The 15,614-nt window shown below is 43.3% G+C and overlaps 1 protein-coding gene across 1 annotated transcript in view; it reads left to right on the top strand.

Annotated features, from left to right (window-relative positions):
* Window positions 1-15,614, top strand: part of LOC149470386 (midasin-like) — a 232,654-nt gene that overhangs the window by 64,859 nt on the left and 152,181 nt on the right. Inside the window, exons 15-16 of the mRNA XM_089665390.1 lie at window positions 973-1,033; window positions 9,209-9,417. Of these exons, the coding sequence (XP_089521516.1) occupies window positions 973-1,033; window positions 9,209-9,417 (270 nt within the window). The remainder of the gene's footprint in view (window positions 1-972; window positions 1,034-9,208; window positions 9,418-15,614) is intronic.

Genomic DNA, 15,614 nt, shown 5'->3' on the forward strand with positions numbered 1-15,614 from the left:
ATCTGAAACTGCAATGGAAACATGAAGCCCCCAGATATTTAAAAGATTAAACATTTTCTGATCAAGAATATAATATTAACTGGTAATTGACTCCTTGACCCTGAGACCTTGGCTTTATAATCTTGCAGTGCTATTGCAGAAATCGAATCGCCGTTTGAACCCATCTGGGATATTCTCTTTAGTCCTTCTGACTCAGGTTAGCTGCTCTTTACTGCAAGGAACTTCTCCCGTTACTCCACTGTGGCAAGGTAGTTCATGGCCTCAGCCATCCCTTTTTTGTTTTTTTCCTAAGGTGGTTTCTTTGTTTCATCGTAATCAGGATATTGCCAACCTTCTGTCCTTAGGCTACTTTCACACTGATCTGCCACAAAAACACAGCAAAATTGCGTAGGCATTTTTTCTGTGCATTTTTTTTAAAGAACACAACAATGGGAAGAGGCGTTTTTGGGGCATTTTTTTTTTAACTCCCCAAACATGCCTCCCCAAAGATGCTGAAAGCAGGAGTTTTTACACCGCAAGCGCAACGTCTCACTGAAAACATACATAGATATACATTCACATACACAGGGAAGCAGTTTTCTTGAGCTTTTGAGGCACTTTATTTAATGAAAAAATGCTTGGAAAAACTCCTCATTGTGAAAGCAGCCTAAGCCTCAGATGCTAGGGGGAAAGATTCTTAAGCCCTTAGATGTCCATGCCATCAGGTGTTGCATGAAAAAGACATTGGAAATTCAGTAGTTGGTTTCCTTCTTTGTGCTTTCGGAAGGCCCAAGGAATATTCAGAGCTTCCAATCTATCATCAACCCCTCTTCCTCTTTGGTTTATGGCTTGCTAAGAAATCTGAAGGCTTGACTAACGATGAGGGGTTATGCCTAGAAGGGCATTTCCTGTATTTTTTTGTCTTTGTAATTTTATATTTATTGTTCAAGACAGTAGATTTACTCATGTTCTCTTGCCTCTGTTCATATGCAGGTCAGCGCCTACGCATTGTAAATATGAACCAACAGAGTGATACAGCAGATCTCTTAGGAGGGTAAGTAAATTATACAGTGTCTCCCCTACAACAGTTCATAGGTTAATCAAACAGTAGTACGTTGATATATAAATAGTTTCAGCTAATGAAATGTAATTCAATATGAGTTGCATAAGATGTTTATATTCATGCAACTAGATAGAGTTGTAAGACTGAAAACAGGTCCAGGAATGTCTGCTGTCATCTTCTTGTGTACAGGTTTTGTGCTCCGTTGCATATCATTTAAAGTGGAGTTACATCCAAAAGGGCAAGCTCCTCTTGTCTGCCTCTACCCCCCCCCCCTCCTCTGTCACATTTGGCACCTTTTTAGGGGGGAGCGGGTATTTGGTTTTGACAGGTTCCCACTTCTGGCTCAGTGCACTGCAGTGAACTGATCTCGGAGGATCGAGCCCCCCCCCTCCTTCCCAAGCAGCCTTTTGGGACACTTCACAGGTCCCAGAAGACTGCAGCCCATTCACATAGCGCAGCGCAATTCAAGCATGTGCAGTTGAGAACCAGCTGTAAAGTTGCTAGGCGTCAATACCAGTTACCCTTGGTCAAGATGGCAGTGCCAGCTCCCGATAACCAGTTGATGAATTGGCTTGAACGAGGACACCACTGGATGCCTGGACAGGTAAGTGCTCAAATATTAAAAGTCAGCAGCTACAATATTTGTAGCTGCTAACCTTTTAAAGAACCTGTACTAAAGCCTGAGACACACAGGTAGTCAACCCACCGGGCTGAACGAAATAAAACTTCAGGAGCTTGTGAGGAACTTTCTCTGTGCTAACTATGCGATGTTAGTACAGCAATCTCCCCACTGAGCTATTGTGTTCTGACGGGGATGCAAATGTCGTTTAGTTTCTGTTGAACTTACCGATATTCGGCCTGTGTGTACCAGTTTTGAGTATTATAGAAACAACAATTGGGGATTTTCTTCTCAAAATTATATATGAGGTCTAATGTATACATAGGATCTGGTAACTGAAGTACTATTAATAAGCAAGATTTTAAAATTTTATTAGCATAAAAATATTTTCAGACATATATGCTAATATTGCTTTCTCAAATTTTCCTGAAGTCCGTTTATGGGAACTGTAAAAAGGGACAATCGATTGGTCCCTGTTCACTTATTACAGATTTGTAGGTAAAGAACTTACCTGTGAACAAATCGCTCAGGAAATATGTTCATATATATATATAGTCTAATGTACAGAGTAGGGCCACCATTTGCATCAATGTCGTTCACCTCATAGGGCTTTATTTATATTGCTTTTTGCTAGTCTCCATATACACACATCAATGCTAAAATCTAGTCCATAATGCTGCTTTAATTGTGAGAAATAACACTCAGCTCAGTTTCCTCTTTACAGTTTCTATATGTGACTGGCTTTAGGAAGAAGGCAGTTTTATTTTCCTGATGGCCTTAACCCAGTTAAGTGCCTGGGGTCTGTAGTCAGTTGATCGCGATCTGGGTTTGCTGACCTGCCCTCTCCTCCCAGAGCATCAGTGTGTATTGGGCTGGTGCTGGCCATGGAGTAAGCAGGCAGGTATGGAGAGAGCAGGAGCTGCATAAGCTGATGTTTCCTCTGTAGCGCCGTCTCCTGTCCCAGGTGGAGTGTTACCAAATGCAATTTTTGCCTGGGACCAGGGGCGGACTGACAACTCATGGGGCCCCTGTGTCCTTGCCCAAACTCAAAAAAAGTATGAAAAAGGTACCAGGGGCATTTCATGGGGCCCCCTACTGACCCCGGGCCCTCGGGCAGTGCCCGAGTTTACAAATGGTCAGTCCGCCCCTGCCCTGGGACCTTTCTAGCAGCCTGGAGACAGAGCAATGCCAGCAGAAGCTAGAAAAGGAAAAGGTATTGTACTGTATTAAACCACACATACACTGAGCTTTTGCAGTGGGCATATTAGCACCTACAAAAGAGTTTTCAACTTTTAGGCTGTTTTCACACTGATCTGCAGGAGCAGAGCAGTGCACCTATGGCTTTCTGCAGGCTAGCTGCACTGAGCCGTAGATGTGTATTCTGTCCTGGGGGTTTTGTACGGTCTCTGAAAGCGTACCGAAGCTCCTAAATGCTGAAGGTTTGGTGTGCTTTCAGAAAATTCACCACACAAATGAGATATATTAGAAGTGTAAGGCAATGTGCAGCTAACCTGCAGGAAAGCCACAGCACATCAGTGTGAAAGCAACCTTATAGGGGGCTCAGGACAGGTAAGACCTTGTTTACATTTGCGGTTTGGGGGGGTGGGGTAGTGAAACTCTGTAGTTGACGTGTTCCTCTCCATTTTCCTCCTGCAACCATTGAAAGCGAGCTTCTCCTCCTCTGCCCCCTGACAGCGTTCAGCAGCTTCAGGAGGAAAATGTTCATTATGCTATGCAAAATTAAAAAAGGAAAAAAAAAATTTAAATTCTGAACCATTTCATTGTTGTCCACAACTGGTTACCAGATAACTTAAATGGTCCTCTCTCTTCAAAAGTTTGTGCACCCCTGATGTAAACATTCATCTTGTAAAACAACTCATTTAAATTAAAATAAATGGAAGGCAAAACATTTGTGTATAAATATAAATTAAACTTTGTGCCCTTTTTTTAAGTGATCACATTCCCTTTGTTCTCAGCTGGGGGTTGTTAGCAGAAGTATCAACTTTGGAGGAGAGCAGGCTGAGTTCCCTGCACAGCTAGGGAACTGACCACGATGTGTTCTTCTTAGTATGGTCAGTTTTTAATAGGAAAGCAGAGGAGCTGGCAGGAATAACAAGGCTATCACACAAAGGAACCAATACAAAGAGAATAGGATACTTTTTCATACAAGTACATGGTTCAGCATGCATATATCAGGAATATGAAATGTTGAGTTTACATACCCCAAGTCCTGATAAATCACTTCGAGCTAGCCTACTGCAGGCTGTGTAAAACATTAAAAATAGGTCCCTCTACTGTGTAAAATCCAGTAGTGCACTATCTCGCCTTGCTCTGCACATGCTCTTTCGCTCTCTAATCAGCACTGTGCCTAAAATCAGAGCTGTTAGAGGCCCATCAACTGACAGCATTAAAATTTACGGTCGTTGAAGGGAAGCAACAGGAATGACACTGTAAGGGTAGTATTCTTATCTCCCTGGTATTCTCTCCTTTCTCCCTCATCTGCAGCTTGTGAACTTCAGCACTGTAAAGCTTCTTTCAGCTTCTCCTCTGAGCCAAGACTTACAATCAATCAGAAAGTCAATCAATGCACACATTTTAATTGAAAAACGTGATGCACAGTTTTTTAGAGCAAGGAGAAGGGAAGAGTTCCCAATAAGGAAGTGACTACTCTGGGCTTCAACACAATGGTGCTCTCCAGCAAGAAAGAGCAATGCTGGAGGCAATTTACAGCACATGCTACTTTTGGTAGCATAATTAATATGGAATGTATTCTTTTGTTAAAGGATAAGTTCACCTTTGGGAACATGTTAATGTTCCACCTGTTTTTAGGGTGGAACATGTAACATGTTTCCAAAGCTGCAGCTGCTGCCCACTGCTCCCCCCTCCTTCTGACAGAAATACAGGGAGACGTTCCCCATACTATCTGTCAGATTTGAAAACAGCGCTGCCCACATGGTCGCGCAATTAATTCAGAGTTCCGTAAATGAATGCACTACAAGTCCTGACAGCTTTAGCGGCTGTCAGCTTGTAGTTTTCAATGAACTACCATGGCGCTGTGGAATGCCGTGGTGGTAAATTGAATCTTCCTGTCAGTATATCTGCTTACTCATACATCCTGTGTGGGCAAGCAGATATACTGATAGATCTGCAGGAGACCTGCATGGCGCCAGCAATCGGCTGGTGCAATGCTTTACAGGCTCCTGCAGACAAAAATAATAAATGCTCATTTCTCTTATGTTCATTGATGGACACAGCTGCTTCTTTAACCTTAACGAAAACTGGTTTTATAGCCCCACCTACAGGAGTAGGACACTAGGCAGAAAAAAGATTTGGCACCTCCTATGGGGGCAATCCTCTCTGTGTATAAAACCCCCTCTCTGCTATAGGTCTCCTGTCTTTTCTGCCTAGTGTCTCAGGAGTATGGGCGGCGGGGGGGGGGGGGGGGCGTATTGGTCGGCTGTCCTGGAGGCATTCGTGTCCCCTGTGGAGGTGGCACTTGGTCGCAAGGTGAGCAAGAAGCGCCCCCTGCCATCGTCGGATGTTTCCGACACCGAACCAGATCCTGCCGCCATGGGTTCTGCATTTACCGCGGATCCTGGGGACGTATCCCTTGCTTTCTTGGTTGAGAACGGGTCCTCTGCCTATGTTGCCACACAGGAGAAGGCATTCGTAGCAGCACCTATTGATTCGGTGCGTGAAATGCTAAAGATTGTGGAACCTGCGGGGTCAGCTGATGTGGTACCTGTTCCTTTTGGTACGCACAAGCCGGTGTGGGCTGCCAAGGTTTTTCATTAACCGGAATTTTTTGCCAGATTTTTTAATAAAAATTGGAGTAAGTGGAAGCGTCCGTCTGTGCTTCCCAAACTCTGCGTTCCACTCTGTTTCCGGAAGCTGTAGTGACATCACTTCCGGCAGCAGGTGACGTCATCACTGGGCGCCGGGTACACCGGTTCTGATACCCAACTAAGGTGCAGGGCAGACTGTTCAGGCTGCTAGTGCGGCGGTCTTCATCAGCATAGGCTGTTATGGAGAGACCTGTGGCTTTGGATCCTCCCGCGGCTGCATCTCTGGCGGTTGATACTGGGCAAGCAAGCACCAGCACCAGCTCCTCACAGATAATTACAATGGAGAGGGCTCCCATTTTATGCCTGTGTAGGTGTCATCCTGTCACAGCTCCTTGGATGGTAGGCTGTTTCTGACAAAGCACATTTCCTCCTTTTTTGCTACAGTACAGGGTTTGTTGTCTAGTGAGATTTATAGGGGCTCAGGGTCCTTTCTTTTCTGCTGTTATTTTGCAGACTAAAGCTCAGGACAAGGGTCCAGACCCTGGCCCCAAGAGAAGAAAATGTGCTGTTTGTGCAGCCAGATTGGGATCTACTTGGAGCAAGCCTGTGTGCTGGTCCTGTATTAATAAGCTGAGGTAGTCCTCCTTGACAAGACTGTGGCAAATTGCTGTCGTCCGTAAAGAACGAGTTGGTAACCACGTTGAGTTCCTTCAAGACTCTGTAGAAGGATTTAAAAAATTCTACCCCACCTCCTTCCTCAGAGGAAGCCGGCCCTTCCTCAGCCAAGACCCTTACACCTGTCAAATCCAGGCGGGAGGTCCTTGATAGAGCTTTGGGGGTGAACTCCTCTTTGGAAAGCAAAGATAGGGGAACTTCTTCAGAAGAAGAGGAGGGGAGTGTTCTCGAGTGCAAGGTAATCGAGATGCAAGCTCTCTGGATGAAGTAGATGACTTGCTGAAAGCCATTTCCAAAACGTTAAAAATGGAAGACAGTCCAGCCCTCCAGACACGACTTAATGTACGAGGGTCTTCAGGAAAAACCCTACGCTTTTTACCCTGTCCATAAATCCCTGAACGAGGCTTTTCAATTGCAATGGAAGGAACCAGAATGCAAGCCTCTTTTCTCCAACAGCCTCAAAAGAATATTCCCCTTTGAGGAAGGGATTGAGCATCCCTGGAATAAGGAGCCTAAATTGGATGCACCCTTATCAAGTTTCTAAAAAATCTGACCTTGGGAGTCCTTAGGGACGCTATGGACAATAAAGTGGAGGTCTTCCTCAACTGGGCTTCGGATTTTAAGATCTTTCCCTATGCTCTTTATAGCTGTTGGGTTACTAGCAGACTCTTCTGTGGAAGCAGTAAGAATGGCGGCCTGATCAGCTCTGGTAAATTCAGCTAGGAGATCACTTTGGCTTAAAACTTGGTGCAGCAGTGGTTCTGGAGGCATCTCACATTCTGCAATAGGTGGAGAGGTTCGTTCCGGCTCTGTCCATCATACACATTCCAGGTGTCGAAAAATGGCAAGCAGATTATCTCAGCCGTCAGAATCTGGATCAGGGCGAGTGGTCCCTACATCTGGAAGTGTTCCATCAGCTCTGCATTCACTGGGCAACTCCAGCTGTGGATCTTCTGGCTTCCCGCCTCAATAAGAAGGTTCCACGGTTCGTGGCACAATCTTTGGATCCCCTGATGATGCGGTGGATGCGCTGGTGGCGCTGTGAGATCAGTACACTTTCATTTATGCCTTCCCACCCCTTTAACTGATTCCTCATCTACTATGCAGCGTAGAGGCCGATGAGATCCCAGTTATCCTTGCTCCGTACTGGCCTTGTCGTCCGTGGTATGCCATCATGGTGCTATTAGTGGTGGATACTCCCTTCGGTAAGACCTTTTGTCTCAAGGGCCAGTCTTCCACCCTGCTTTACCATTGCTGGTTTTGACAGCGTGGCTATTGAGAGCCAGGTTCTGAAGGACAGGGGTTGTCTGGCTCGCTGATTCCGACTATGTTGAAGGCCCATAAGTCTGCCTCCTGGAAGATTTATCATCGCACCTGGAGAGCCTATATTTGTTGGTGTGAATCATTGGGGTTCCATCCGCGTTCCTTCATTGTGATCTGGGTGTTGGCCTTCCTCCAATGGGGTGTGGATGAAAGGCTTGCATTGAGTACAATCAAGGGTCAAGTTTCTGCTGTGGCTGTTTTATTGCGGCATCCCTTAGCAGCGCAATATTTGGTCTGTACTTTCATTCAGGGGGTTCGTCATGTGATCTCTCCTGTGCTCTCTCCTTTGTCACCGTGGGATTTGAATTTGGTGCTGATGGCTCTTCATAGGCCATAGGCCATTTGGCCTATAAAGGGTATATAAAACCCTGCTTATAAAACACTCTATTTTTCCCACGAATAGAGCTTTCTTTTGGTGGTATATAATCGCCTGTGCTTTTTTCACTATAAAAAAAAAAAAATTAAATTGTGAGAAATAATATTTTTTACTTTTTGCTATTAAACATTTCCAGTAAAAAAATTTAAAAAAATCTAATTTCGTCATAAATTTAGGCTAAAATGTGTTCTGCTACATGTCTGTTAAAAAGAAAAAAAAAATCTCAATACGTGTAAATTGGTTTTCGTTATATGGTGGTGTATATATACTGGGATTTTTTTTTTTTTCCATTCGTAATGGCGGCGATCAGTGACTTATAGCGTGACTGCGGCGGGCATTCTGACACTGAGGGGAACTGACTTGGTGTCACTGACATCCCTAGTGGCACCAATACTGTGATCAGTACGAATAAGAAGCACTGACATTGTACAGTACTAATGGCACTGGGCAGGACAGGGTTAACATGTGGGGAGATCAAAGGGTTTACTGTGTGCTGTGTTTGTGCTTCACTGTAAGCACGCTGCTTTGCATGGCTCTGCTGTGCAAAACCATGCATAGCAGTGTGCAGGAGCTGACTGGAGGGAACTGTATTGTTTACTTAGTTCTCTCCCTCTGGTAATGGTCCTCGATCACCGGGTGCCGGTGAATAATCACCGGCAGGGAACAGATGATTGACAGCCAAGGCCGTGAACAGCAGTGCAGGTAGTGCAAAATGCAAAATCACGTGTGTGTGTGTGTGTGTGTGATTTTGCACACCCCTACTGCCCTGTAGCAGTATATCTGCTATAGGGCTGCGGGAAAGTGATTAAAGGAGCAGGGCCCTCCTAACCCCCTTGTATTGAACTGTATTGTTGCTGTATTGTCTCCCTTTTATATTGTAAAGTGCTGAGCAAACTGTTGGCGCTATATAAATCCTGTATAATAATAATGAACATTAACTGTTATCAAACTGTAAAGTTCTACTTTGTTATATTTTAGTATCAATAGTACTTTAGTTCTCAGACTTTATTTATGCATTAGACCTCGTTGCCATTCATTGCATGCATAGCAGAGTTTAAAACTTTCCATTATGTGTTGACACACATAACAAATGTTGCGTGGCTGTATTCCTGTATAGATTCTATGTAATACTGTTCTGGAACAAACATATCAATGAAGAGGGAGTCAAGTAAGAGGGTCAGCATGACAGCCAGGCAGTTACCTTCAGAGGAGATTAACAGTGGCTATCCTCAGTTTTTCACTCAGCCAGGCCTTTTTTTTTTTTTTTTTTCTTTCACGTGGTTTGCAATGACTGCTACTTAATGTTTGTTTAGTGTTCATTTTTAGTAACTAGTTATCATTCTGGTATATGAATACTACCGTTTTTTTTTTCATATTTCTGGTTCTAGTTACAAACCCGTGGATCATAAACTGATATGGCTTCCACTGCGGGAAGATTTTGAAGAGCTTTTCACACAGACGTTCTCTAGGAAGCAGAACCAAACCTTTTTGGGACACATACAGACATGCTATAGGCAAAAAAGGTGGCAAGACTTATTGAAATTAATGCAGCATATTGTGAAAAATGCCATAACGAAAGTTCAAGGTGCTGAGTCTGGTAAGTGGAAGAATTGCTTATTGGAGCAAAGCCATGTAACATTTTACTATCTCAGTTGTACAGGACACAGGCAAAGTATTCATAGACCCCAAGTTATAGGCTTGTCCCTTTTTTTTTTTTTTTTTTTTATTAAACACTGGTAGCTTTCAAGAACATGCCCCTGGTTGCCTCTTATAACCCTTCCACGCTGCTGAGTTTTATTGATGTTGTCTTAAGAGTGATTACTCTGCAGGGGAGAAGAGGTCAATCATCTTAACTTTATCATTTTATTGGTTTATCATCGTTTTCTTCAACCCATCTTTATGGTTGTCTTCTATTACCAATATAGAAGCAGTGCATCCAGTTCAGAGCAACCTTGGTAAAACTTTGGGAGCTTTAAACGGACCCCACGCCATATCAATGGCTTGTAATGTTTCTTTGGACACTGTATCCTTTGCTTACCTTGGCACTTAGTGCTAAACTTTTAGTCTGCAGGGTACTATACAGACCCTGTAGACCCTTTCAGGGGTATACCCATTGTAATAGGTGAAGCATGTACTTTATCTACAGTCCAGCATCGTGAACAAGTCAAGGTTACTCTGTATCTTACCAATACCAAAAAATTGGGCTATGTTTGGAATGTACTCGCTTTATAGTACAACATTTTTAAACTTGGCACTAAAATTTAAACCACTTAGAGCTCTTGGGTGGATGACCAAGTGTGATATCACACCACAGGCTGTACGCTGAAAGGAATGATTTTCTTTTCCCCTCAGAGACCCCCGGTCTGTGGAGAGATTCCTGGTTTATCAGCAGAATTCTGGGAACACCCCTTGAACACGGAAATAACGACAGCTTATGTTCAGAGATGTTCAAAGTTTATTAGACATTAATAAGATTATATAGACTACAGATAATAATAAGGGAGGGGGGAGCGAGTTTCAAAACTGTAACTTGTAAATTTCCATCATGAGCTAACTACATGAAACATAACATATACATTTCTTGGTACAAATTGTTTTGGCTAACTTTCTGGAAAACAGCCAGACAAAGACATTGTCAGGGTCATGTTAGCTTCTGTTGATACATCCTTGAACAACCAAAAACAGTTTCATTAAACTTTTAATATTTCTGCAAAAAGCTAACTTAATACTTAAAATGGCGTACATAATACAAAATGGAAGTTATCTAGATCCTTTCATACGCTTTGTCACCAGTTCCATCTAGAGCCCTTTATAAGATACTCAGGCATTTCCTTACACTCTTTTGCCACAAGAATTCGAGCATACTCTACAGCCAGGTTGTTGCATACTCCTTCCGGATGCTCTTCCCCTATAATACTGTGTTTCCCCGAAAATAAGACCGACATATATATTTATATATTTTTTTTTTTTGGCTCAAAAAAAACGCAAGAGGTCTTATTTTTTGGGTAGGTCTTAGTTTTTTAATGCACAGGTGTGGACGGGGTATAGAAGTGAGCTGCAGGCAGTTGTGAATGAGGGTTACTTTAGAGAGGGCCGGCCGTTGATAGTTGTGAGCTACAGTCAGCTGTTGCAGAGGTGAATTGACAGGTGAGTTTCAGACGGTGCAGAGATGAGCCACAGACAGGGTGCAGGGGTGAATTGCATTAAGGGGATGCAGAGGTGGGTTGCAACTCAGCTCACCTATGCATCCTGTCTGCAACGCGCATGTCAATTTACCTCTGCAACACCTGACTGCAGCTCACCTTTGCATATCCCCCCCCCCCCTCCCCCTCCACTGCCCTCATATGGTTGGCTAGCTTTGTAAAACACAGCTATCATCAGCCGCCTCTCTATACTAGCTCCCATGCATTGAAACTTCCATGCATTAGGCTGCAGGACGAGATGCCCTGTCCATAAACACACTTCACACTGCGCTCGCAGATATCTGAACCTTCCCTGTCCCACATTGAGTACAGAGGTAGGGAGGTTCTGTGGGAGTGGATGGTGCTGTCACTTACAAGGGGGACTGACACTTGCAAACACAAAAGCTGCGCTTCTGTGTTTATATAAGAGACCATAGATATTGGTATGCACAGGGCCAGTGCCGGAGGTGGTGGAATGGCATTCCGCCACATTCCGGCTGGAAAAAAAGCCCTGGTCACAACTAGGTCTTCTTTTCGGGATATTTCTAATACTTTAGCAACTCCCAAAAATAGTAACAGGTCTTGCTTTTGGGGTAGGTCTTATTTTCAGGGAAACAGGATACATTCCATGGTTAAGCTACAGGGAAATACCCTGAATGATAGTTATGGCGGTAACAAGGTAAGTAATTTTAAGGTAAGATGCACACTTAGACCTCTGGCAAACATTTGCTTTGCTGAAGACTCTCGCAACAAAAACCCCGATGACGACTATTCCCTTGCATTGGAGCAGAATTCTATTTTTACATTAGTCTTTGCATCTGATTCTAGCACTATTTCAGTCACACAGGACAAGAAGTGGCCTGCTTGATAAAAGTTGAATTTCCCTAGTTGTATTCCTGAACAGCCCATGAGATGTAGAGTGCTTTCCACCGGAACAGTTAACGTGTTACCCGCAAGTAAAAGGCAGTCTTTCTTCAGGTCCTCAGTTCAGTTTGTGTTTCCGCTGGATTCTAGTGACCTGTTATTCTAATCTCGGGCTGTCTATGCTTGAATTCTGTAACTCCTTTTCCTTTTTTGCCCAGCCACAAAACCTATCTACAGGCAGGTGGTAGCTGTGGATCCTTTGCTTTTAGTGCCTGAGGAAGGCCGATACTAGTGATACTTTTCCGTTTTGCTGACCGCTCCTCCTGTGGCTGGCACTTTTGTGGTTGTTTCCTTGCAGGGGCAGAGCTTCCGTGCTCTAGACTGGTTGACTGGAAGATCAAAGCAAAAAGCCAGGTCAAAAATAAGCCACGCCAAAAAGGCATTGGACAGGCCATAAAGGCAAGGTGGGTATGTCAACCCTTCTCAGCTCAATAAGCTACAGTGACTTGGTTTCCAGTAGGAAGAAGTTTAGGAGGGTTCTTGCCACAATGGAAATTAATCGCCTCCAATAGATTCATTCTAGACCTGGTCAAAAGAGGTTACAGGCTGCAGTTTTGATTCGCTGCCACCCTCGAGTTCTTTAGTTACCAGGCTCCCCAAAGATCCTGAGAAGGCAATGGCATTATGTCTACAGGTGGGGAGTTGATCTATCAGAGGGTGTTGGTCCATCTTCCCCTAGAGCAGAGAGTCCAGTATTTCTATTAACACATCTTTGTAGTGAAGAAGTATTCCTGGAAATGTTGGCTAATTTTAAGTCTAAAGCCTTTAAACAAGTCCATAAAATACAATACTTTTCACATGGAGTCTGTCTTCTCACTCGAGTCTATCCCCCAACCCAGTTTTTGCATGGCTGCTATGCGGGACCTGAAGGATGCTTACTTTCACGTTCCTACACATTCCGGTTTTTCAGACAATTCTGTGGATAGCAATCATAAAAGGAGGCAGGATTCATCATTATCAATGCAGGGCACTTCCTTTTGGGCCCTCCTCTGCTCCAAGTTTTTCTAAAATATTGGAGGCTCTAGCACCCTTAAGATTAAGGACGATCATAACTGTCTCCTACTGATTTCTGGGTTATGAAATTAATTCCAGAGATCAAAAATTTCTTCCCACAGGAAGAGAATTACCAAGAAAGACCAGCAGGTTGCACACAAACCAGCTGGTTTCTATAACTGTGGTCATGGCAGCAGTGATTGCTTGCATTTAAGCAGTTCATTGGGCTTATCTTCACCAAAGACCCCTCCTGTTATTTCTTCTGAGTTTTTGAATGGCTCCACGGAGATCCTGGACAGTTCAGTAAAAAATTCTGACAACAGTCAAACATGTCCTTTAGTGGCGGAGATCCCAGGTGCATCTTTCCAAGTAGAAAGATGAGACGGCGCTACTACCTCCCTCGATTACCGTTCGTTCCTGGTGCTCAGACCTGGAGACTGCCGATTCCCCCACAGATCAGAATGAAGACATGAATGGTCAGCACTCAGGAAAACATCCAAACGTATACTGCATTATAGGAACATGTATATCGCTAAAAATGGCCAGCGCATTTCGGACAATTAGTCCTTAGTAATGGCTAATACAAAATATAAAACACACTTATATAGTTGCAAAACAGGTCACATGGTAACCCAACGCAGGTGGACTAAAAATGCTAAAAGCAAAAAATAATCCAACCTGGCTTGGTTCACTGGAACACTTGACAAGTAATTAAGGCACAAGTACCGTAATCAATATAAATGTACATAAATACTATTTATCTTTATAAAAATGTTGTTATAATTATGAAAACTTTCTTAAAAAGAGAACCAGAAATGCTAGTAGTGTCATTTCAGAAAAAGGTGCACATTCAATCCTTATGGAAAGCGGGTCTGTAACCTGAAAATCCCAAAATCCTCACATTATAGGAGTCTGTGATGTCTATCACCACCTCTGTCACGAGGCAAAATCCTCTCAATATCACAAAATTAAAAATGTTACCCCTATGTACATCTCTAAAATGTCTCGATACATTAGAAACATTCCTAGCATTAAAGTGTTACTAAACCCACAACAGTAAAATCAATCTGTATATGCAGTAAAGCATTCTTGTTATACTCTTCTTGGAACCTAAGGGGTTAATCCTCTGCACTGTGTGAAATTGCTGTTTGATCCTGATTTCTCTGATCCTTCCCTTCTCCCAGTGCCCCCCCCCCCCCTCTTTTCTCCTGATAAGACCTATCATGTGGAGACACTCTAGCAATACACACCAAACTGAGCATGTGCAGAGAGGTGGGGTTTTTTTGTTTTTTTTTTCCTCCTTGGGAGAGTGCCTATGATCAGCATAGGGCCAATCAGCACTGTCCAGATAGAGGTCAGGGGTTCTACATCCTCCTAGAGCAGGAAGAAAACTCCTCTCACAATCTTTAACCAGTGCCCTGCTGAACACTGATAAAAGTCACAAGACTGCTGTAACTGCTAATGGAAAAAGGTGTTTAGCAGTTCATATTTACAAATAATTGCATTTCCATGTAGTGTGTACGTTGGGAGACCAGAGAGTGAATGACAGGGTCCTCGGTATAGTAACCATTTAAGACTCACATTTCAGTAATGTTCTGAAATACGTACACGTAAAGAGTGCATGGTACAACCCACATGTTACAGTTTACAAGTATCACATTGTACCAAGTAAACCACGTGGTGTGAGCTATAGTTGATGTATTGGGCAATACTGTATGTCGCCTCTGTGACAAAAGATGTAATATTTTTACTGGGTCTATGTACCCTATGATATCTACATGTTCTCACTCCACAGCTGAAAGATTCCGGGTAAGCAAGCCATGTTTTATTCTTTTCATGGGATCGCACATGACTAGGTGCCAAACTAGAACGTAAGGTAGAGGCCCTGCTACTACTAAAATTTACCGCTTTTTATAAGATGTACAGTACTTTATCTGTATACAGGATGGGTATATTCTTCTTTATTATACTCCACACAAACAATGTTGACAAAAGTTTTATTCTATTTTTTTAGCGTTAGATTTGGAGAGAGTTGTCACCAAATTGGCGCTAGAAAGAAAATCTGCCCTTGATCTGCAAGATGCCACATTAAAAGCCCTGTCTAAGTCCCACTGGGGATAGCCTCTATTAGAGAGTCTCTCCTTAATTATCTTACATTCTGTAGAAAAAAAGAAATCAGTGGGGCAACTTCTCCTTGCTCTAGTAAATTTCCCCCACGGAATAGCATTTATTGCATGAGTAGGGTGACAACTTGTAAAAAGGAGTGTGGCATTACCCGCTCAGGGTAAGGGCCTTTTTTGGAATTGGTTGATCTCTCTAGGGGCTAGACATATGTGCTCCTGGGGTTGAGGAGGTCATCTAAAGGGCATGGTGGCACAAGGTCAGTGGTCCAAGGACAAAGCCAAGGCCTCCTCAAATTGGAGAGAGCTGATGACTGTCTAGTTTTTCCACAAGGATATGAAACGGCATCATGTTTAGATATTTTCAGAAAGCCATAATGGCTTTATATCAATACGCACAGGGATACCAAGAGTGTAGACTACAAGTAGCACCGAATTCTGGATTGCTCAGAAACCAATCTGGCCTCTATTATGACAGAACATCTGAAAGGCACAAAGAATATCCTAGCGGTTTTGTCTATAGTCATTGGGTGTTGCAGGACTAATGGTCACTCAAACCAGAAGTTTTCTTCTCT

The sequence above is a fragment of the Staurois parvus genome, unplaced genomic scaffold, assembly GCF_062004578.1.
Source record: "Staurois parvus isolate SC_StPar_1 unplaced genomic scaffold, SC_StPar_1.0 ptg000048l, whole genome shotgun sequence".
NCBI lineage: Eukaryota > Metazoa > Chordata > Amphibia > Anura > Ranidae > Staurois > Staurois parvus.